This window comes from Atractosteus spatula, chromosome 15, assembly GCF_055471065.1.
Source record: "Atractosteus spatula isolate fAtrSpa1 chromosome 15, fAtrSpa1.hap1, whole genome shotgun sequence".
NCBI lineage: Eukaryota > Metazoa > Chordata > Actinopteri > Semionotiformes > Lepisosteidae > Atractosteus > Atractosteus spatula.
In genome coordinates, this window is record NC_142720.1 from 8,023,028 (window position 1) to 8,048,300 (window position 25,273).

At 39.8% G+C, this 25,273-nt stretch overlaps 1 protein-coding gene across 4 annotated transcripts in view; it reads left to right on the forward strand.

Moving 5' to 3' along the window:
* The window catches only part of klhdc3 (kelch domain containing 3), a 38,321-nt gene that overhangs the window by 10,198 nt on the left and 2,850 nt on the right, over positions 1-25,273 (forward strand). For all 4 annotated transcript variants that reach the window (XM_088933631.1, XM_088933633.1, XM_088933632.1 and 1 more), the window contains 5 exons: positions 1,339-1,552; positions 3,311-3,397; positions 4,429-4,537; positions 22,194-22,267; positions 23,277-23,355. In XM_088933631.1, coding sequence (XP_088789757.1) covers positions 1,339-1,552; positions 3,311-3,397; positions 4,429-4,537; positions 22,194-22,267; positions 23,277-23,355 — 563 coding nt within the window. The remainder of the gene's footprint in view (positions 1-1,338; positions 1,553-3,310; positions 3,398-4,428; positions 4,538-22,193; positions 22,268-23,276; positions 23,356-25,273) is intronic.

Below are 25,273 nucleotides of genomic sequence, written 5' to 3' on the forward strand. Positions count from 1 at the left end.
GATTTGTTGTTTTTGCGTAAAAACAGAGGAGCTCATATATTATTGGAATAATTCTTTTGATAAAAAATAACTAATTTTTGTTGTTGCTCTATAATATTTATAGGCAGTGGACAATCCATGTTGAATGTCAAATTATTGTTTATACAAGATGTGGATATATAATAACTGTATAAAAATAATCGGTTTCATACTTTTTTTTCAGGATGATGAGTGAGGTACATTTATAATAATAATGATTCTGCTACAAATTCAGATTTGAATTCAGAGGAAAGCTTTGCAAAGTGTGCACCTTGACCGATACTCATTTTTTCTGGCAGCTCACAATTCCCATCTGGGAGACAAGCTTTGATCAGCACCCGCCTCCATTCTGCATTCTCATGTCTTACGACATGAATTTGCAGTCTAGCCAGACCTGAAGCCCAGATTCAGTTTTCATGGCCTTTTTCTCTTGGCAGCACTCTCAGGCCATAAAAGGTCAAATAAACAAATGTGCTGGTTTTGAGATTAGGATATTGGGTGTCAGCCATTATTAGCCAAGATGCAGGCTTGCTACTGGGCTTGTGAATTAGTGTTTTTCATCGGGAGCTTACTATATCAAGCCCACGGGAGTTAAAACTACCACCAGGTGTCCTCACAGAACCAGTGTTAAAGGCAAACGAATGGATTAAATACTGGACAAAGTACAAGAGTTTTTTTTTTACTGACCTGCTGTCTTAAACCAGCTCTTCTATGTTATTTTCCATAACATTCTTAGGCTTAAAGGGAACTTTGTCACATTTTTGGGTTTTATTTTCAGTGCTTTTGCTCATATCAAATATGTCTCGCATCTTCAGAAACAGACTGCCCAGAATCACATCTTTAATCTCCCGAGTCTGAAGAGCCTGGTTTGGAGCACGTCCCATGTTAAGCTGAATGTGGTTTAACGCACGTTCCAGAATCAGAGGGAGGAGGGAGGGTGAGTGGTGAGCGGGGCTCCCCCACTAACCTGGTTGTAGGGTTCGTTTGTGACCTGGGGCACCTTCAGAGCGACGCTTTTGTGTTCTCCCTGGTTAGGTGTTTGTTAACACCAGGTGGCCCTCACAGACATGCTGGCTGGGTTAACTGGTGTCTGTAAAGTTGCCCCTGGGTGCCCTGTGAAGGACTGTGGTCCCACCAGTCCTGCTTTGTGCCCTGTGCTTCCAGGGTAGCTGCTGGGTAGCCATGACCCTTACCAAGAACAGGTGGCTTTGTTTTTGATCATGGTTGCTGTGAAGAGCCGCAGTATGGTGGCTGGCCATGCTCAGATCCAGACACGCTCTGCCCTCCTGAACGTTCCTTCATGCCGTTGCTTTTCCACAGGGCACCCCAGCTCGCTGGAGGGACTTCCACTCCGCCACCGTCATCGGCACGAAAATGTACGTGTTCGGTGGCCGGGCGGATCGGTTCGGACCGTTCCACTCGAACAACGAAATATACTGCAATAAGATTAAAGTGTTTGACACAGAAACCAACTGCTGGCTGGACTCCCCAAACACCCAGCTCCTTCCAGAGGGCAGGAGAAGCCATTCAGCCTGTGAGTACTGGACCCATTGTGCACACACAGACTGCTGTGGTCAGAGGCACATGAAACAAAGGTTCGGTGGCAATGAGCTCCTGGCTTCTAGCAACTAAAACTTAAACACTTACAATCCTAATGTAATGCATAGTGTGTTGCCTTTTGTGATGGGAATCTACCAATTTAGACTGTGTCGATCTGTCCTAGCATACAGGTTTGTGCTTGAAGTTTGCATCTCGGTTTGCGATACGCAGTGTACTGTTGTGTGATTGTGGTGCAATGGCTGCCAGACTCTCAGAGGAATCACACAGCAGGCTTTTGAATTAGTGTTTTACGTGAGATCTCAAGTGGAGAAAGTGTTTTTATAATGAAATGCATTGCTTTCCACAATAACTGCATGTACTTAATAGACCACTTTTGTTAAAATTATTTTCCTCCAACTTGTTGTTATAAAAGTAGCTTTTGACTGAAGAGTACATTTTCTGTGCTCGATTGCTTTTCCTGTGGAGCTCCATTATACCATTATATTAGGAGTCTCAAACTTCTCACAGGTTTTAAATCCAAAACCTTTTTGCTTTTATGTTGTAGCAAGGTCCTGCAATGTAAGGAGTATTTCTTTTTATTTGTTGTGAAGTGCTTTTTGGACGGCCTCTGCAAAAGTTGTTGTAAACTGCTGTCAACAGGTCTTAGAATTTTTTGTAAACAGGCAAGAGATTGAAGTCTAATTTTCCAGCTGTCTTTCTTTCATAATGTATGCAGTCTAGCATGCTGTGATTTCCATTGTGACCTTTGAATTCCAGTTTTGCATGCTGTGTTATGTGCGTATATACATACGACACAGCATTAACGCTTATTTGAGTAGACTGCACCAATAAGTGACCTTGCTAACATCTGAGGTATGAAGAGAACATACTTAGGGCATCATTTCGTTCACGAAAAGGAGATTTTGAGAGAATGCCAGAGCAGAACACAGATCTGTTCATTCAGCCCTGCATTCTGCTCCTCTCAGTACAGGAACCAATGGAGACCACTTTCCTTAATCGTAGTGATTGAAGGCTCTGTGACCATAAATCTTGTTTGACTGACGTCATTCTTGGCCCAAATCTTTGGTCCCAAAATCAAAAGGTTCTGCATGCGCTTGGTATTACAGTATGTTTGTAGTTCCCTCTTCGATAAACCCTCCTCAGATGAAACTCACTAGAAACTAGACTTAAGCAGGATGTTAGCAAGGACAAATCTGAGCCTGTTGGAAAACAGAGTTTTAAGCATAAATGCCATTTTGTTACTGCCTGTGTAATATTACAGCAAGGGAAGTGATTTGTGGTGCAGAAAAGACTTAATTATTGATTAAGAAAATATGTGTTTTCAGTAAATCGGTAAATAATTCCCATTTATATCAGGGAGCTGTTTGGAAATATTTCATTCATTATTGGCGAGTGTCTAAAATAATGTGAACTTACTTAATGTGAAAAATACTGAGGGGTAAAATATTGGTCTGTAGAATTTCAAGAAATCTGAATTAAAAGGCAATAATTCCCATGCTTTTAAATGGGGTTTTCAGAGGTGCGTGTTAAACACGCATTCAGCATTTGGTGTTCAATAAACATAAATCAGTTCATTAATGGTATTAAGAATGTTTAAATTATCGATTGTTGTTTTTTTCACTTCTTATGGCTACTTTTATTTCTCCTGATACATACAGAACATTAGACAGTTTGCTGAAATGAATGTTTGCTAATAATGTCTTTTTTCTTTAAAATGAATGTTTTTTTTCAGTTGCCTACAATGGTGAATTGTACATATTTGGTGGCTATAACGCACGGCTGGATAGACACTTCAGTGATCTCTGGAAGTTTAATCCAGGTAAGTCATTTGATCTCAGTGTGTTGTTTCACCAGTTTCTGTTGAAAGCTACTTTTAAGTGCTGAAATGATACTGCTTGTTGTATGATTGTTGATTAAATCCTAGTTCTGATGGGAAACATTAATACATTAATGTTTTATTCTTTGTCAGTTTTGTTTTTTTCTTCTGTTGAATATTTTCCTCTTTCTGATGCTGTGTTCCTTCATTAACTGTTACTATATATGGGTCTTAAGTAAAACCAGTTAAGTACTAGCACATCTAAAAATGTAGTCTATACAGAACGCATGATAATAGCTTTCCTTTTATAAAAGTCCAGTACAGCTTTAGACATTTTTAAGAATAACTAAGTGGTTAGAGAAAATCAGTCGTGGTGAATTACTTGAATGCAAAGAACCTTTTCATGTATTAATTTAGCCAAAAGATGGCAGTGTTAACATCCTACACAGAGTCTGTGACATACTGTAAAGTAGCTTGACAAAGGATGCAGTGCTTGTTGCCATAGAAGTCCTGTGATGCAGTTGCTCACATTGATCAGTGTAATAAGTAACAGTGGTCTCTTCTATATATGGAATGTATGAATGAGCACCAGTCGTACCATTCAGAAATGCATCAGAAAAGCCTCATTTTCATTTATCGTGTGTAATTTCATGGGCAATTGCTTTTATGTAACAATTAGACCCTTTTTTTCTTTGCTTTTGTCTTCTTTCTTAAAATAGTATTTGAGGATGAAATTGGAATAGAGAGAGATATCAAAGATTATATTAGATCAGAATGAGTCTAACATAACCTTATAAGACTAGAATGCCTTATTGTTTTTATGATTGTGTATGTAAAAACATGTTTGGTTTAAAAGGTCATTTTTATAACTATATTTAGATGAAAATAAACATGAATCTCTGTTATGGGATTGAAATATGTAGAGTACAGCTCTTTATAATGTGTATATTGTATAGTCCGTTAGGACACGGAGATGAACGTTGTCACGGTGTTTATTAGTAAAATAATAAGAAGGAGGTATATGTACATTACAGAGAGCTCCTCCTGGAAGAAGATAGATCCCAAAGGAAAAGCTCCGTGTCCCCGAAGAAGACAGTGCTGCTGCATGGTGGGAGACAAGATTATCCTCTTTGGAGGCACCAGGTAATCCTAATCAAGTCTGGGAAAGTCATTTTGTTACTGAACCAAGTACACTTGTATTGCAGCCTGGTATTAGCATTACATATGCATCACAATGATCATACTAAAATGAGACGTTGTCATCAGTGTCGTTTAGTTTGATCATACTGAGCTATGCGGTTGTGGGAAGAGGTATTCATCTTAACAATGCAGTCAAGAGCAACATTGAGTAAACCATCTTTCAGTACTGCTGCTATCCTGATCACTCTCACTTTCAGTGAAGCATAGCCTTAAGCCAAGAGAGCACTGAACATACCCCGTCCTGCAGGCTTTACGGGGCACCTTTTAATAGATTTCTAAAGGCCTGCAACAATTTAATCCGGGTCACTTACCTCATATAAAACTAGATGTGGATACTCCTGCATTAAAAACTAATTTTCAGCAAGTGAAAGGACTGCGGATGTTTTTTAAAGTGGCTTTAAACGCATCTGCTGTGGAACTCATACAAAATAAGCCACAGTTCTGCAGCACAGATACAGCAATTCCTAATTAAACACAGAATTCAGATAAATAATTATTTCTGCTGCCAATTTGTTTGCCTGTGGTTACTGTGGAGAAATATTGAAAGTATTAGGTTCATGCTTAGGTATGATGCACACTTGCATCTGATTTTTGTGAAATGTAATTCTGAATAGTATAGTACCCGTGTAAAAATTTGTTTTTGAGAACAAAATTATGTTAAACGTCTGCACAGTCTGGTGTTGCTACTTGTATAGACTATTTTACTTTGTGAGAACAGATCTTTTTTACTTATATGGGATTTTTTACCTCTACCTTAGTAAAAATTTAGAAAACAAAGAAGTGTGAAAAAATGAGTATACTTTGTATGACTGATTTGCTTTTAAAAATGTCTGACCTCTTAAATGGCCATTTCTGTAATTTGTTCTATCGAGGTAATTTAGTTTACAAAAATATGTATTTAAATGAGAAACATTTGCCATAAGTGTAGTAAAAAATAGTGAAAATCTAAGCTTGAACCACCCATCTGCCTGCTACCCCTCCAGAGGTAATTTTTCATAGAGAGTTACTGCAAAATCTGCATTTCATTCCAGATGTTTAACATTTCAGGATAAAAGCATGTTCTGAGTAAGCAAGTCTTTATATTCTCCGAAAGCCTAGATCTTGTATTCTGATTCATGACCTTATGATATTGCTTTGACAGAACGAGGCTTATAAAAGCATAAATCATTCATCTAAAGGTTCACTCCTACCAATAAGCTCCCGAACTTTACGCTTAATCTGTCTGACATATGATAGTCTATTGGCAGTGCTATGCTGTTTATGCTACATCTAGTACTGTATATAGATATTAGTCAATTTTTTTTTCAAGTAAGATACTTTAGACTTCACTTTATAGTTACTAAGTCAACACCTGTGTGGTTAGGAGAATTTTTGTTTTGTATTCTGAAATACATAAAAGAAGAAATAAACTTAAGGCAATTTAGTTGGTAGGCAATCCAGTCTTTTAATGTAACCACAGTGAATGCATAAATTAGTTTTAAAGAGAAAAGGTCTATTATGAAGAAATACTTTTTCCATAAAGCCTTGTCATGTATACATGGCATATAGAATCAAAAATGAATGTATTTTTTTTGCTAGTGTTATGTACCTTTCATAAAGTGTATGGTCTGTAGACCATAGCTCACTCAATTTTTAACTTGCAGGGTAGTGTTTAATTGTAATTCTTCTGGTATTAATAACACAGATACGCAACTTGAAAACAGCACTTACTACAACCCAGAATAAATCTTTGCATCATGAATTAAATTTCACTTCAGCCTCACTGCATACAAAAGAACATTTAACGTGATTGAATAATTAGTATCTTTATGTAAAGACACATTTCAATTGAGTGTGTCAGGAATGGGAATGTGTTTATTTTTAGGAACAAATACATTTGCAGGAGGAGGTACTCTATGTTCCTGCATTACAGCCCAACTGAATCCCTACATCCTACCTTCCACTAAATGGAAAATATTGGGGGAGCAGAACAGGCAGTGACACAGCACACCCTGCAGGGTTTGATTTGTGCCGTTTATTGCAAAGGAAGGAAAGAGATTCCTTTCATCAGAACGGAGACTTGAAGTCTTTTCAGGCTTGTAGTGCTTCCTGGATCTGCAGGCCCTGAAGATACCAGCCTGTGATAGGCAGCTGACAAGGTCTGGGAGAGTGGACTTGTGCTCATCTCGGAGTCCCTCTGATAGTACAGTAGCTGCGTAACAAGGTAGTTAACAGCAGGGACCAGACCTGTCCCTCTGAATCAGGCCCCATCAAGGGACACTTATCAACTGTCTGAGGACCAGCTAGTCTCTTATCACGCAAACCCCACTGGGCATTGCTCTGATAGCCTGAATGAAGCGGCTGTATAAAGAAATGTACTGCCACATCTTTAACTGCACAGTCTTGGCACCTATGTGTTCTACCTTAACTGCCTAGCCCAGTATGACCTAGCTTATTAACCTAGATGACAGTCTGCTGACCGAAAAAGATGTTTTTATTGTGAAAAGGCAGGATTGTGTTGTTTTTGCACACTGCCCCCCCCCCTCCCCCCCGCCTTTCTGTGTTTATTTCACGTGTACAAAGTGTTGAAGCAGATTATTACATTTATAGTAGTGATGTTAAGATGCACTTGGGGATTGGAGTATTTTTGAGATGAACAATGGGCCTTTTTCATGCCATGCAGCAGTGATGGGAACAGAGCCATGACCAGACCATTTTTAAATTAAGAGATGAGGGGAAATATGTGTGACGTGTATTTATATGGATTTATCAATTTCCTTAATCTGATACTTTTAAAAACAGATTTTTAGATGCACAGCCTAAAAACAAAAAAAACAGAAAAGCTAATCAGAGTTTTTTAATTTCTGCTGAAAAAAACTTTTCTAGAAGGATTATTGAATATCGTTCAGAGTTATTTGCGGAAGACAATGTGAGTACAAAAGACTGTTATTATTAACTGGCACAGACGTGCCTAGATGTCATTCCTCTGAGGATTTGACTAGTGTTTGCTTTCAGGAATCATGATTTCCTGTCCACAAGAGATAGCAGAAGCCCTTGGCTTTTCGAAAGAAGAGGCTTTCGTTGTGTTGATAAATTATAGCCAGTGTCACAAAGAGAAATGAAATACTCTCCCTGCTGACATTAAACAAATTATCATCTTCAGGATCAGATCAAGAAACACAGCGACATCGTTTTTCAAAGGAGGATAGACAGAATTGGGAAGTACATACCATTGAAGGCTTAGTGTGGATGATCGGTCATTGGTCCTGATACAACTTTGTCACATGCATTTTTTTGTTGTTGATTCTAAGTTGAGGTTCAATAGAGCATCACTGTTAAGATTCAGAATGTATTGGGCGGATGTGTGGTCCTTCATACGCTTGTGCAAAGCTTGCTCTAGGTGTGTTTCCAGTTACTGTACAAATGAGAACATGATTCCTACAAGCACTGGGCAGCAGGACCACACAGAGGCAGAGCGGACTGCTGTCCTGTCTTGTTTGTTTGTGTTTAGTTTATAACACTCAGAGAGGGATACAGTAGGTGTCTTTCTTGCTTCGGTGAAAGATCAGTGTTTTCTTTTCTAGGGTGGAACCAAATGAATACAGATTGTTTTGTGTGTTTTTTATGGAAACACGGCAGTATCCCTTTCTCTAGTTTTAGAAGCAAAATTCTCTTATCCATTGCTAATAAATATTTAACTGCAATAGTAAAATTACATTGATCATTATTACATTACCATATACAGTAATACAGTTGGGCTTTGATATGAATTCATTCCAAGTTTGCCGTGTTAGTAAATAATAAATAATTAAATTTTTATTTCCGAATACAAGGTGCACTTTTCCTAAGTGTTAGTACACCACTGGGATATGATTGTAGCTGCCTTGCTTTAAGAAGGACCATTCAGCTGTATTTAATAATTCACAGAGAGGTACTGAAAGGCAATAGCACATAATTTGAAGTCTATATTTAAAGGGATATTACCGTTACATTTTTGATACATATTATATATTACAGTTACTACATGTTGCATTTTTTTATTCAGAAAAGAAACACAGTTCATTCCTTGTTCTGTGTCAAGTCTTTTCTATAGTACTCCTCTGTTATTGGCCAGAATTTGAATTGAGTTTACTTTTTTAATGCTGAGCTTCTAGTAGTATTCTGGTCCTTCAAGACAAGAAATTGTTGCAGTTTTATTTTTTCTAACAGTACTTAACACTTCTCCAAAGTTCTAACATACAAGAACAGATGCTTAAAAAATATTTTGTGCATGTACTGTATATACTCTTTCTTTTGTACCCTGAGAAAGTGTTGCTATTATTCTTTCTCAAATAGGCATCTTCATTTATATTTTCTTACCATTTATGATATTTACTTTAGTGGAGGAATTTGTTAAATGTAATTTATTGTTTTAGTGAAGCACAATAAAACAGTTTTAGTTTAAAGCATACTGTGTTCAAAGGGGTCAGATTTAGGTAAAAGGCAGCGCTACTCTAGGCTGGTTCTTCATGTGTTCCTGTATCAATGGGAATGCTGTAGATGTTTTCTGTACTGTGTTAAATATAACATAAAGTCTGTACTTGAATTATGGTGGTCTTACTGTGCCAGCTGGCAGACAATTTCCCAACTTCAGATGTATAGATTTTGAGTTAATAAGTTAATATAGCTAGTACAGTATATTGATCACAAGTGTTGATCTAAAAATGGCAATGTTCTTTTTCTCTGATCTCCTTCTTCGAATTCAGAGGAAGGCCAGACTTTACAGTTCCCTCAGTTTTGGAATTGTTCGGGGGGGGGGGGGGGGGTTTCTCCCATCTGGATCATTTGCTTTCTGGGTGCCGAACGGTATTTTTCTCAGGCACGGCACGAGCGGCGAGTTATTTCGCATTCCAGAAGTGGCTGTGCGCCGGCAGCGCCGGGCCCTGTGTTAATGGCAGCTCCGTGCCGGGGTCCTGGCCATTCATCGCCACTTACACTAGTGTAAACAGCCCTGCTGGGTTGCAGAGGGGCGTGAAATTCTCCGGGACCTCTGATTTATTACCTTGGGGAGCCTAGAATCACAGGATCTGTAACTTTACCCGGCTGTTGCAGCTCTGCTTATCTCATTTACAAGATGGGTTTGTGCACAGCAGGAGGGGTCTGATTAACCACAAGACTGTCCATATGCATCATATAGAAATATCCACGTGGCGGGGCTTGTACTCTGTTTAGGGCAGCTAGCTGCTCACAATCTTTCAGCGTTTGCCACGCGCCGTATCACAAGGTTTTAAATATTTACCACTCATCCCTCCATTTCCTTGTCAGAATTATTATCACGCGCTGTTAAAGTTTTGTTTTTATCGCAAAAACCATAATGGTAGTCATCAGTGCTGTCATTAACATTACATCTGATTTGTAATGAATTGGACTGGTAGGATTGCACTTTGTTGGCTTGGGAATGGAGACCGCGCAGTCCTTGTGCAGAGAGTATCCCAAGCCGGAAAGAGGGTTGTGTTTAGGAATGCTCTGCTAAGTGTCCTGACATTGAGGTCACTTATCAGTACAGGGGACACTGTTGTCAGCAAGTTGACTGAGCCTTCAGCAGGTTTGGAAGATTTTATACTCCTTATGCCTTTAGTAATGAAACTCCCAAGCGAGATAAAGCCAGCAAAGAGCCTCAGATAATATTAAAATTCTTGACTGTGTTAGAATCCTAATAATAATAATTAGAGTACCTTGCATTTATGTAGCAGCCTTCATCCTGAAGGATCTCAAAGGGGAGAGAACTCACTTCACCCACCACAGAAGTGAGGCACCAGACCTGGGTGACACACAGCACCCCTCTTCACTAGCAGCTGCACTGCACAGTAGGTCAGGTGAATGAGCGAGAAATTGCTTCCCCGGTTGAATTATGGGGAAACTTCAGCTAAATCAGTTCATACAAGTGCAGAGTGGAATTTAGGCTGGACACCCGGGTTTTAACACCTTCTGCTCTTGCAAATGGAGCCTCGGGAACTCTGATGACTTAAGTGCTCAGGACCTCCGTTTAGCAGTTTGAGTAACTGAATTGCCGACAGTTCACAATGACACAATTTTGTGTTTATTCATGAGTAATATTATCATCAAAGCAAAACCAGTATGATACTGATGATGAAATTGGCCTTTATAAAATAGATAAAGCCGATCGTAACAGTGATGGCAAAACGCATACTACAGCAGAGCCTGGTCAGGTTTGTTTTTTTTTGTTTTAAGGCTTAAACAGCATTAATGAAACTGTCACAAATCACAACCGATGAACAGGTACTGTACATGTAGCACCTGTAGTACATACGTAGCAAGTGGACAGAAGTCTTGTGATATCTAGCACAGCTCTGTCAGTAGGACCGCTCTACAGGTATGATTGACTTGTGTTGTTCCAACAGTTCTGGATTTATTCCATCATTCAGTGACCACTGCCTGCAGTCAAGAAGGGTCAGGTAGTGAATACTGTAATCTACTTTCCGATGTCCTGTAGTTCTACAGTAAGTCCCACATCTTATGGATCTTCTGAGCTGGCTAGTCTGTATTGGTGACACTAATGATCTTTACTTTCTCTTGTGCAAGGAGGTGTAGCTGTCCTGCAGGGCCTCCCCTCCTGCAGAGCTGAAGCAGTGTCTCATTAGATGGATTTGAGCAGACCTTCCAGGTGCTGGTTTGCCTCTAAGACCATCTTGCTTGTTGGTGGCGCCGGAGCCTTGCTGAATGAAACCAGCCTGGGCTGAGCTTCCCCAGGCACTGGGAGCCAGAAACACCGGTTCAGATTGTTGTTCGATTGAAAATGTCGGGAAACGCGGCAGCGGAGATCTGGTTTGGCCAGCTTTCTCCTTCTGTGTGGCAGCATTTCTGGATAAGAATTTGAAGTTGCTTTTGCATTTCCCACAAGTTGGATTTAGTTTTTTGGGCTTCCATGTTGTGCAGCAGAGCTGAATATGTTTTCTTCTATGCCAAAATGGGAGCATTGTTCAGTCGGAATGGTTGTCATATGAGCAGTCAGATGAGATTATGAAATAGGGTGGTTGCCATCACAGGAGGGGAAACATCACAGCTATGTCTTTCCAGAATTACCTTTCACAGCTATGTCTTTCCAGAATTACCTTTCTGCCCTGCTTGTCCTGATTGAAATTCACATTAAACACACAGAAATGATGTACTTCTAAATTTTACATAACACTTTTGTAAGAGGACTTGAAATAGTGCAGTTAAGGAATGCTGTAGGTTTGGTAGGGGGCAGTGTAGTTAATATGTGTAGAAATATTTTTCAAGTGCCTGAATATCCACTTTGGCCGTATTCAAGGCTTTCTGCAAACTATTAGATGTTAAACTTATATTTTCTTCATTTTATTTTTAAAGTTTAGTGTTGTTGTGCTTAACAAAAGGAGCATGTGACTTTTTTGTGTGGTTTCCAAGTCATTTTGAAGTAAGTGTTGATCTCATTAAGATTTTTTTTCAATTTACAGAATTCTAAGATTCACATCATATTTCAGTTTTACTCTAGGATTTCTTAACCAAGGATTCTAGCCAAAGGGCTCCTCGTTTACCCAAATAAGGATACCGTACACCACCAGCACACTGATGGGGTCTCATTGTTCATTAAGAGGTCCTTTAGAGATGAGGTGATTCACCTGGGAACTGTATAATTAGTAATATTACTTTAATTTTCTGAAAAAATCTAACAAAATTCTAACTTATCTCTTTTCTCTACTCTAAACTATCTGTCAGATCCTGTGTCAGGTCTGCACTGAAAAACTGGAATAATGTCCTGAACAATCAGGGGACTGAAATTAATCTAGTCTGCGTAGTTTCTGCTGTTAACCATTAGGTTTCAGTCAAGTGGCTACTTCTCTGTGTGTGGCTCGTGAGTCTGAAATCAGGGCTTAATGGTGGATTAAAGGATAAAAGCTTTTAAGAGTCGACAAATTGACCACCTTAACCACTGCAAATGACTAAATCCCAGAAACATTAGCAACAGCTAGTAAAAGAGTGGCCTCTGTGCTTTAACATTTGGAGTGTTTTATTTATTGTTTAGGTTTAGGAGAGTTAACAGATTTAAATTCTATAAACTGGAAAAAGATCAAGTTAAAGATAACTGGGAACAAGGTGACATATGTAGCTTTTTGTGTGGTGTGTCCTTCACTTGTGAATATAAGTATGGTAAGCAGCAATAAAACTGTTCAGTAGACACTGGGACATCAGGACCATGCTGTGTAAGAGAGATTAGCCGTAATAAGAACATCACATTAGTGGAAGGAGTTACTCATCACTAAGTGTTTTTCATGTGTGGGAAGAGGTTATAAATTTTGTACAACTTTTTACATTTGCATTAATGTATCTATAAAAGGTGAACAGTGCAATTAGTTCTTCCCTTTTTAATAGATAAATCAATCTCTAAAGAAAATTGCAGTATTTTATTAAAATTTTTTCGATTCCATTTGAGAAATTATTTTTACACTTTTTATAATATCCTCTGAATATTCTCTGACGAATAGTTGTCAACATGCCATTGTCAATTTCTTTCCAATCTGTTTGTAACAGTGTTTGACAGACTCCTCTGTAAATACAGAGCTCTGCAGCCGATCAGAAGTCCTGACAGGCACTTTACAGAGAACATGTGGTGTCTCCTCTCTGACATTAACACTCCCTGTCTGACCTTGGTGTAGGCTTTTCTCTTTCCTTAAAAGCCATTTATGGGGATTATCAGATGGAAGCTGAGTATTTCACAGTATTCTCTGTATCTTAATCACCTGTAAAGTTCATCAGCTTTGTTTCTAAATTCTTATTATGTATTATTTATTTTTCATAACATTTCCTAACTACATAAGCATCTCGAAATCACCTAGCAATCAGTTCTAATTTGCATCCTATGTTATTACATAAAAAGCCTAGATTGAATGATTGGTATCTAAAAGAAATACAACCTACCCTATTTGAGAATTGCATATCAAGAGTTTTCTGTGCTGCCTTTTAAAACTAATTCACCATAATTAAAAAAATATTCTGTAATATCTCTATAAATACAGTTATTGAGAGTCTGATGATTTTTTTCATTTCCAAGTGACAGTGAGAGGCATGGCGGCTCTCATTTATGTTTGCATTCTTTCCCTCTGCAATAGTATACAGTGTAGTCTGGAACTACAGTATCCGGCATTTGTAAAAGTGCAGAATTGACTATGTTTCTCTGTAGTATGTAAGAAACAGCTAGCTCACCGACATCCACACACATGCCAACACTACCCAAAGAGATCAGACCTTTCTAGCAATATAGTTTTTAAAATGTACAGAAAGGTCTAGGCAACTTCAGTCTTGCTGTTTCTTTTGGAATGAGTGATTGAGTTTTCTTTTGCAAGGGCTTAGAGGGTTTAATTTCTGTCCAAACAGCCTGTGTTGTGTTCACAGTGTTTGGAAGCCTGTGGCTCTGGTGGGGCAGTGTCCTTTGACACAGCTGTGCGAGTTCACGGAAGGACCAGGGTGGACGTAATCTTTCAGTTAGCCAAAACAAGCCGACCCTCGGCAGAAACCACAAAATTAACTTTTTTTTTCTGCTGCTTTATTTTTAAAATAAAGGTTCAGGTTGTTTGCCTTGCGCCTGCCCTGTCTGTCATGGGGTCACCCTGAACAGGGAGTGCTGTGCTTTTCTTAGCCCCAGAACAGCCCCACCACTGCATAACTGCCCTCTGTAGGGAGGAGAGTAAGACTTTGCCCAGATGCTCCTACGCAGTATTTTCACTCATCCAGCATGCATGCATGAAAATATAAGAATGCAAAGTCCAGAAACACAGCAGGTCTGTTGAACCTGTAAGACAGAGCCTGATACCATTGCTTTGTTCACCACCTTGATGTTCTGCCATTACAGTGCATTTAGCATTTCCCAGGTAGGAGTAAGTGGAAATAAAATGAGACAATTGTTTTGTTTTTTTTAAAAAAACTATTGCACCCAGGATGTTCAAGGTGGGTGATATTATTAGCATTCCTAAAGAAGAAAAAACAGAACTCTCTTTGTGATTCCCTGTCTTAATGGCATTTAAAACTGGGGTCTCAATTAGTTGTCCAGCCCAAGGGGTCAGCACTCAAGTCTCTTTGCTTGATGCCATCATCAGGTTAACCTTGAAACAAGAGGGTAGACTAAACACATGCTACATTAACCAGGGCTTAAACAAAATTAAACAGTTGTGCCTCGAAAAAACCTTTGCGCTATTTATTTATCATGGGGAAATGAGAACAGGAGAGCGCAGAGGGCTGATAATATAAGGTTTCTTATTTTTATTTCTTGGTTAGCTCTGTTTGTCTGCGGCACGGTCTGTTAATCCTACAGATGGGGTTTTTCGGATGAGGTATCCTGGGAGGACGAAGGTCCGACACACTCTTCTGAAAGGCGATTCCACCGGTTGGGATTATTTGCACATTTAGCGCTTGTCAAGGTCAGAGTGGAGATGCCAGAGGTTTCCATTCTTTTGTAGGTCCTCCCCTCTGCGCTGCAGATTTGGCTTGTCAAACATGTGAGGTGACCCTGGCAGGATGTGGGGCATCTCGCACGTGGCACAAGGGGGCCCCGGGCAGCTGGAGATAAGCGAGAAAGGAAAAAAAAACTCGAGTTCATGACACGCAAGAGAACAAACCTTAACTTATCTGCGAGAGTCGCTATCCTTATTCTTCAAAGCAAAGTTTGACAAGCCTTCAGATGCTTTTAGAGTGCTCTGTATCTCCACATGCACATAATGGGTATCTCCTGAGCAGTGTGTGGTTTGTTCACTAGGCCTTTTAGTTGTGTTAAGCGCCAATTATCTGCTGGAGAAATCAACACAGGCTATAAAGCACAAATCAGAGGCGTCCTTTTGTAGATCCCTGACATTTTGGGATTCTCTGTATGCTGGTTTTACAGTTCAAAGTTGACTTTGCAAATGTATCTTTGTAAGTGCCATAATTACTGTTGATGCTATGAAACGATCATTTCTCCAGTTGTGGAATAACACAGTCTCCAGTCATTCTAATAACCAAGCGATAACCATGTTTCCATTTTTATTTTTTTAAACCAGATTAGGGGTTGAGGTATTATAGGAGGTTTGGCGACAGCTTTGCTGGACAGTTCCACTCTCTTGAAAAGATGTTCTTTGCTGCTCGTTCTCAGTCCTAACAGTCCAGTGAGGAGTAAATGATCTGAAAGCCTCCTACAGTATAGTAAGGAGAGCTGGAGTAGCCCTGAAGTGCCCTAATGGTGAATAAGGGAGACAGAAAATGGGCTAGTGGACAGTACACTGGGTGCCAAAGCTCTTGAAATGACAGGTCTGTTTTGCATCACAGATTTTGTTTCCATTTCCTCCCTTTGGCTGACCTTGAATACCGTGTTAAGAGCTGGAACAGTGTATTTTGTTCAGGAAGCGCATTATTTTTCTTTTGCCTGTCTTTAGTGTTTGCCTGGAGTGTGAAGCTGGCCATTGGGGACTATTTAAACAACAGCCTGAATATCCTATATAAATCACAAAGATATGCTTCTCCTACTTTTATGTATTTTTTTTTCGAAGAATATTTAATCTCCTTTTGTTGCTTCCTGGTTTAAAATCACTAGTGCTAATGAAAATGATAACTTTAAAGGAATCGTTTTTTCACGCTACTCCTACTAATACTATACTGCTGTTTTCCTACTCCATCCTGTCCTCTGCATCTGCATAGAGTAACCATTTGGCCTGAAGTAGTACCCTTATTCTTATTACAAGGTTAAAACACATAATACATAAGAGGTGTTGTAAATAATGTTGAATGAAAAAAAATCCATTTTTTTTTCTTGAAAAGAATAGGGGTGTTAACCCTGGTGTCCTGGCCAATTTTCCCCCAGGCCTTTACAGTTCATGGCCTCCTAATGATCCTCATCTATGAACTGGCTGCATCGTTTCCACTGATAGCTGGTGTGTGGTGAGTGTACTGGTGCGTTTTGGCTGCCGTCGCATCATCCAGGTGGGTGCTACACATCTGTGGTGGTGTAAGGTAGTCCCCATTAAATTGCTTTGAGTGGAGTGTCCAGGAAAAGCGCTATATGAGAGTGAGGATTATTAGTAGTAATAATAATAATAATAATAATAATAATTGTGTCAGATTGTGACATTTTTTAAAACCATTTCAAAAGGGAGTCCTGTGGGAGTGGAGAGCAGGGGCAGCCAGCCTGCAGAAAAGAGTGTGTGGGGGCTATCAGGCCGGGTGTGCATCTGGTCCAGCAGATAAGTTGTTCTTCAGGAAGTTATTGCACATGATGAGTTCCTTACAGCCCAAGTGGTCTAAGGGTTATAGGTCATCAGGAAGTAGGTACAGGAAGGGGGGAAGATAACTTTCAGAGGATGAAGATGGAACAGATAGAATCCAAGAAGGAATAACAATTCAGATGGTTGTGTCAGTGCTGGTTAGAAATGTCCAAGGAAGATAATTTGAATGTTTATTTTTACACAAAAGCAAATTGTCTAAACTTCTCTCTGATTTTTTTTAGACCTGATTAAGACCCCTCTAGAAAGAAGGGAAACAGGTCTGGCCAATTGTGAAGTCCAGTAAAACCAGTCCTCATATCTTTAATATGTTGATTGTTAATTGTTAATCACCATCCTGTACCACACATGATTGCACTTTCCTTTGCTAATTTTTCATAGGCTAGCTTGCAGGCTGTATGTATCCTAACCTCGAGCATATCCCACAAATAACTACCATTTTATCATAACTACAATGTCAGTAATATTGATTTCTATGCTGTACCAGTAAATAATAGGTTCTTACTGAAACCGTGTTCTTTAAGGATTTTGTAACCCTATTTTGCTGTAGGAGAAACTATCTGACCTGGATGTCAGAACACCCCAGCAGCTATGTGTGCTATATGTCACAGAAATTATAAAGGCAATTTTGTTCTTTCTCAAGGTTATACTTCATACCCCTTCTGTTTACTAAAGCTCTTACAAATATGGAGTCCCATGAGACACATAAAACTGACTTTATAGGAAAACGACCTCAGTAGGAATTGGAAGTCCCAATTAGACACCCTTACACAGAGTGTTGTGTTAAAAAGCAATCCCTATTTTTATAACACAAGGTGACTCGAGACCTTGTGCGGCGCGTCTTCAGGGTGCCCAGTGGGTCAAGGAACCTTTAACTGATTCCCAGCGTAGCTAATCGATCCAATAGAAGCAAATTCACACTTAATAAAACTCAGCAGATTGTGTAGCGGAATGACCCATCTGAGACTAGGGAACGAAAATAAGATTATCCCAAGGATTTTGTGACTTGAGGCAAAACATTCAGCTAACACTCTGTCTGTAATTTCTGCCTTCTTCTATTGCTAATACATAGACTCCCCTTTGCTTCGGGTTCAGTGTAGTCTTCTTCCAATTGACTTTGTTATTGAATGCTTGATGGGCTGAATGGCCCCCTTTGATTTGTAGCCTTTTGTAAGTTGTTGCTGCAGCTGGGAAATGTATATGAATAATTGTGTGCATCGGTGAATATCGTGAAATGGGATGTAAATTAAAGAACTTTTTCAATCAGGTTTTCTGCAGCATTCTATCAAAGGGCATATAAACTGTCTGGGTTACAGGGATTAAACTGATCATTGCTGAGGACTAAAACAAAAAGGAACACGGTCTCATCAGCTTTACAGATTAGTTTTGCAGGTTTCTGTGTTTTTAGCAAAAGACTTGGAGAGATGACAACTACCTCCACTAATCTAATTCTCCACGACATCATACTAAAATCACTAGAAGAATCACAGTCTGCTTTCTGCGTCTCTCCTCCACCCCATCTCCACCTTTGCAGCTCCTCACCCCTCATGGGGATCCTACTGTAGCTAGCTGGTCCTACAGCCCTCAGCTATGCAGGTTAAGCCAAAGCATATGCGTTTTCTTATTGGGCAATGTTATTCCTCTGGAACTTGTAACGAGCTTGTTTGATTTTGTTTTTGTGTAGCCCCTGTGGCACATCGCTGCAGTGCGATAAGGCGTTCGCCCGAGTGTCCAGGTGAAACTGAGTGTGTCCAGTGCTGCTGAAGATCCACTGTGAGCAGATGGGGGTTATCACTGGCAGGTGCTGGGCTTTAGCACGCTCTGTCTTCCCTCATTAGTCACACACACCGCACTCCGTGCTGATGGAAACACAGTAAACAGCTTCACAGAACAAGGCTCCAACAACACTTTTCTTGGGTCAGCCCATTACAGAGGACAGGTCAGGTTCATGACTCTGCAAATAACCACAGATAATAAATGCTGGGCTTTCAAACAGCACAAAGCTATGATTGACTACGGGACTAGGTGGCTAGTTTAGAAAGCTGTGAAGCAGGACCGGAATAGTGTATGTTCAGGCAAGGGTTTGAGCAGTTCAGTTATTCTGTACAGCAGATTCTATGATGCGGTGCTATAAGGTTAACAACCCTAAATATCAAATTATTTCCATTATTTTGTGTCACAGTGTGAAATGCCTTTAAACACCGTGATTTGCACTGCTGCTTCCTTCTTTATATTGGGGACACGTGATCAGATCATCATGATACATCTTAGATTGTGGTCTCAGTTTGAATGTGTAAGTACAGGCTTGTAGAAGGAATTTAGCAAAGAGCAGCAATTATTAGGCATTGATTTCAAAGTCATACAGTATGTCATATGAATTACATTTGGGACTTTGAAGGCGTTATTATTGAATCTTTGATTTATATTCACAGTGGTGTTTGCGGTAGTTTTCGTTCGAGTTTTAATTGGGTGACGGACATTCTTTTTATACTTGCGGGCAAATAAAATATTTTGTCTATAGACAAAGTAATCAATAATGTCTTGTGGGATGTTCATCTGTAATATATTTTAGGTTGAGAAGAAAAGGTTTACGGTTAAATTCATGAAATAGGTCATTGTTAATTAACATTTTAAAATGGGCTTCCAAACAGAAGATAAACTAAAGTCCACTCCTTTCCTTCAATCATATGGCCTGTGTTTCTGTTATAAACAGTGTTTCTTTTCTGAAGGAGGGAAAAGCTGATAAAAGTTCCATCTTAATCCAGGGTGCTTGACCCCCTGGGTATCCAGGGCGTGTAATGAGTTCCCCAGCTGAGGCCTCGGATTCCTCCAGTCGTGTTTCCCTGCTCGGAGGTGTGCTTCACTCTCCGTTTGTTTGTTTGGGAAAGATTAGTAACATTAAATCCTTACAACATCCTGGAAAAGTGCTGGAGGTTCTTTTGAGGAGAACAAAGAAGGGCTGAGGTTGTTTCAGTGTTTCATTTTACAAACTTTCATTTTCAGAGGACAGCTTTAGGTCCAAGACTCGTACACTCCAGATGGGTTTCATGGATAAGTAGCCTTTAGTGTTTACATGTACTGTAGTGTCCTCGCGTGGTTTCTGCAGCCAGCAGGTTTTAAAGGACATGGTAGGACCTTTCGACCTGCATGGTCAGCTTTTGTAATTGTAAGTGATGTTGAGTTAGGAAAAAAAACATGTTATATCTTTACACAATCTAAGCATGTTGCTTCATATTGAGGTAAGCTTCTTACTCTATTCTGTCCCAAAATGGTGTTTTCATAGCTGGTTGTTTAATGAAGTGACCAATAATAAATGGAAATTGCAGATTCGTCCAGATTGAAGTAGCTTTAACGCCAAGATATTACATAATTTTCTGGATCAAAATTTTAGATGTCAGTGCTCCCAGCTTTTTTATTTTAATTGTCTGAAGTTGGCAGTTGCGAGGTTTTAGAAGGACTTTCAGACTGCGTTTTGGTATCCATAGTTGAGCTTCATGAGATTTGGAACATCATCTTTGCTCACTGGCACTTTGCTTTCAGGGTGGACATTACAGAAACACTAACTTTATATATACATATCCCTTTATTTACACAAACACTTTCTTTCACAAAAAATATGTAAGAGAATGATAATACATGGAATTCTAGAAATAAACTTTAATGCGGGCAATCGTTTTGTCTTTTCCCCCTTTACTCTGGAAGTGCCTTCTCTTAGCTTAAGAACCATTTTGAAGCCTTTCCTTGAGCTTGGCAGGTGTTCAGAAGGGGAACCATCCTCGCATTTCAACAGGAAGCAGATGCAGAACGCTAATTCCCAGTGGCGAGCAGACGCACCACGCTCCTGGGGAGAGTGTTATCAGCATGGCCAGGCTGTCTACACTGTGAGACTCCCCATTCGCTTCCTCAGCACCTAATGAGCAGTCCACCTGATAATCACGCTGCTGCAGTGCCTATTTGATCTGTGTGTGAGGGTCGGCCATGAGCCTAAACATGTCTCGCAAGGCTCGTTTTACATTTGTTCTTGAATTTGTACTGCGGAGATAAAGGCCGAAGTGACATGGTGCAGGGGGGAGCCAAATGTCATCAGGAAGCTCAGTGGGGCACCTTACCTTGCGTCAGTCCTCCTGGTGTCACTGTCTTTGAAGAGGCCCTGCAGTCTGGCGAATAACTTTCTGTTTCATTGGCTGCAGTCTCTGAGTATGAGTGTGAGGGATAAAATGAATGAAATCTAGTGGAAGAAGTATGTGACTCTAAACGTGGGTTGATGGCATATCTTTGGATATATACGTCATACATTCTATTCATAAACACACTGAACTCGTGCTTAGGCAATGCTGTCTCTTGTTTTGCGTCATTGGATAACTCCTGGTTGTGTTCCTTGCTGGTTTTTGTTACTTTACTTGATATAGGTGGGAAATAATGTGAGCTCTTGATGGCTTTCTAATAGTTAAAGATAACTTCATGCCACTAAAAATAGAAAGAAATGTGCATTTTGTTTTATTTTTGCTATGCTGACTGCTTCATTGAGACCACACCTACGGCTTGGAGTGCCTTTGTGAGCGAGTGAAGTCACTGCTTTTGATGTCGCCCACTTACCTGCAAGACCGTCATTCCCAGCAGGTCCTGCTGTCCTAAATAGAGCCAGCTGTGCTGTAGAGGCTCTGCAATGCGCAGTGTGGGTCTGGCTGCAGCTTCGCGATTAACAGCAGGACAGTAACACTGCATCTCCACATGATTCCCTTCGTGATTGGCTTCACATCCTGGGGCTGCTGATGTAGACAAGACTCATGAAGCACATCAGTGTGAAATCCTATTTAAAAACTTTGCCTGCTTTCCATTAAAAGTTTTAATGCATTAAAATAGCAGTGAAATGCTATTATCTACATACCAGCGGTATATCAAATCAAATCAAATATTTGTTTCTCTTTTCTTTAACATAATGTCATCATTATGATGAATTACAATTTGTGCAACATAATTTCAATGACAATAGATGCAACGAATGTACTTAACCATATAGTTGTGGACATTTGTGTACATTAAAACATAACCCCTTAAACATATACAGGTGAGTGCTCCTGTTCAACTACTGTACATGAGACAGTGAAAATCTTTTGCTAACTTAACATTTTGGCCAGGAGTAGACAATAATGTAATAAGCTTTGTTCTGAAAGTTGTATTTCCAGTTTACTGATAATATTTGACAGAAATTGAACCAGGTTAAAACAATGGGGAAAAGAAGAGTACTTGGTTCCTGATGTAACAGCTTTTGGAGCTTACAAATGTGTTCTGACTTTGAGAAAGAAATGTAATCGCTATAAATCACATACTGACAAAATGATTTTTCTTTCCTTTAGCCCGTGTCCAGAACAGGGAATGGGAGATGAATTCAACCTCATGGATCATTCTGACTTGTACATCCTAGACTTCAGTATGTGATCTTAATCTTTTTCTACATACTTTTCCTGTTTACATCTTTTGATCTTCAACAACCCGCCCCCCAGCCCTCACAATTTTGCTTTCCCGGCAATAAGATGGGATTTCTGGTAATAACATGATACACTTTCAGCACGGAAGTTGGGAATTAGATTCACATTTTAGGGATGGCAGGAGATCCATACCTTTTAACTTTCCCTGCCTTCATTTACATACAGTACTGTACCCTCGGCCCTTTTAAAATATTTCAGCATGTTAAGCTCCCCTCCATCACAAAGCATTTGTGAATGATCAAATTTGCTGAGCCAGTCTGAACATCCATGCAGTGAATCCATGTGTCAGCCAGCAAATTCTTGACGCAGGGTGAAAGACAGTCTAACACAAGGTGCAACGAGGTGGAAAAGGGACAAGCCATCTCTTTGATCTGTGTTGAGGTTAGTGTTTGTTTGTAGTTGAGGGTATTAATGAATTCCTCCGACTCACTGCACTTATTGGTAACCACCAACTTCTAAACTTCATGTCAGACTTCTGTTTCAGTCTTATTATGTGGAAGTATCCACATGGGTGTGATCTAGAGTCATGTCATGTCTGTGAGTAGGTGATAGAATAGCTTGTCCTTGAATCTTTGGTAAAACACCTGTTTGTCTCATATTAAAAAAAAAAAATCTTTGAAACAGAGTATATGGAGACAGTGAGTGATATTTCCTAGATCTTAAGAATCCCGTTCTCTGTAAATTATCTGTAAGCAAGGGAGGGTATTGCGTTGTCAGTAATGACAGCACCACTAGATAAACAGCAATTTGCTACAGTGCGTAAACGAGAAAAACTGGAGTCACCATTATGTACGATATAACCTAAGCTTTTGTTTTTGAGTGGTTTAAGTAATTCTGTGTGCTGTTTTGATACCAATGGAATTCTTGTTGTTCATTGGCTTCACTTAGTAATCCATAAGACTGCAATAAAAATAGCCCTGACATCTTACTGTTCTTTTTTTTATTAATTAGGCCCCAATCTGAAGACATTATGCAAATTAGCTGTTATTCAGTACAGTCTGGACCAGTCTGGGCTCCCACATGACATCAGGTAAGAATTGTTCCGCTTTGGTTAAGGCAATTTTTGTCTTTTTTCTAATTAAAAACAAGCCTATTGGTGGTTTTCCTTATTTATTTAGAAAAAATGTTTGGTCTCTTTAGGCCTCATAAGCTCTCCAGGAGGTTATTTATTCAAAGTGAAAGGAGTCTCTGACTACGACCGTCAACAAAAGAACTGAATGTAGTTCTAACTTAACCTTCCCTCACTGAGAGCAGGGATAGAAACTGCATTGCTGCCCTAAAGAAGCTTTTAGGTGCTGTGGCAGAGGGTGAGGTCAGAGTCCAATTCACTCTGCGTTGCCCTTATTAAGGGTTCTCTAACCTGACTGAGGGGCACCTACTCCCTCTTACCCCAGAGCTGCTGTGCACACAGTGAGTGTGAGGGAGTTTGAAACCAGAGCCATAGATAACAATCTGAGGCCTGACCTTTCACCTCTCATCAGGTCACCACTAGACCTCGTCAGCAGCCAGCTTCTGGTTATCGGATTACAGCAACTTAATGTTAAAGCTTTCCAGAAATGTTATGGGGACGGGGAGGCAATGTGTCTAACCCACCACAGATAGTTATTCAACAAGCAAAGTGGTCACTACTCAACAGCTTCCCTCTGTGTGTTTTTCTTCTCCTGCGCCATCTTTGAGTTGTTTATCAAGGCAGGGAAAGAAAACAGACTGCACCTCATGACGCAGAATAGTTACACATCACGAGAAAGGACACCCACTTCGGCAGAAATAAAACCTAAAGGTGCTTTTTGTTGTTGGGGGAAAACGTAACCCCAGACTTGTTCATAGATATTTACTGTAGATATTTGTTCTGCACGTGCACACACCCAAAACATTTTGTATTGATGATCATGATAACGAGTCTTCTTTAATTATTAGAAGTACAAAATGTCTCGAAGAAAGTCTTTTTTATTTCATCTTGTCTGGCCTCTCATTCTGTTCTTTGTTTTCTTCTACATCATCTTCTCCCTCCTGTGGTACTATGGTATTTGCCACGTGTGAGTTTTATTAAGGTTCTCTATGTGCAAAACTAAGCTAAGATGCTTAAGAACATGAGGTTACAAGTAAGTGCTGTTATGCTTGTCTGGAGCTCACATGGTTTTTCAGTAGCTGAGCCAGCAATCCAGCATGCCGGGATATCAACTTCAGCAACATGGCTGGGTAGCTGGCTCCAGACTTCCACCACTCATTGCATAAAGAAGTGCCTCCTGTTCTCAGTTTTTAATGCACTTCCATGTAGTTTCCACTTGTGTTCTCTGGTTCGTGTTTCACTCTGAGGAAGTCCACTGGATTGACTTTATCAATGCCTTTGAGGCATTTTTAAATACCATGTTGAATCATCCATCTGTCCCTGTTCTGTTAGCTTCATCTAATTCAGAGTCGTGGGCAAGCCAAAGCTTATCCCCACAAGCAATGGGTGCAAGGTGGATATACCCTGGATGACACACCAGTCCATAGCAGGGCACACCCACACCAGGGCCAGGTTTTCCAGAAGCCAGGTTTTCCAGTATGTCTTAACACTGTGGGAGGTAACCCACATGAACATAGGGAGAACTTAAAAACTCCACGCAAATAGCACTTCAGAGCCCAGGACCCCAGTAAAGCACTGTGTCACCATACCACCCTACTTGTATCTTTCTTTCTTCAAGACTAAAAAGGTCCATTTCTTTTAGCCTGTCAATGTAAAGGTATTCAAATTTTCTGGACTAATTTCAGAGCTGTATTATCTTTTTTGCATCTTGGCACCAAGTTTTACACAATATTCTAAATGAGGTCATAGTAGTGCATTGTATAGTTCTAATGTAACATGACTTTTCTTTGTACTGTTAATTAAAAATGCCTCTGGAAAACCAAAGTGCATTAACTGTGATTCGTTGTTCTGTCTTTCCACCAAAAACGTTTTCCCAGAA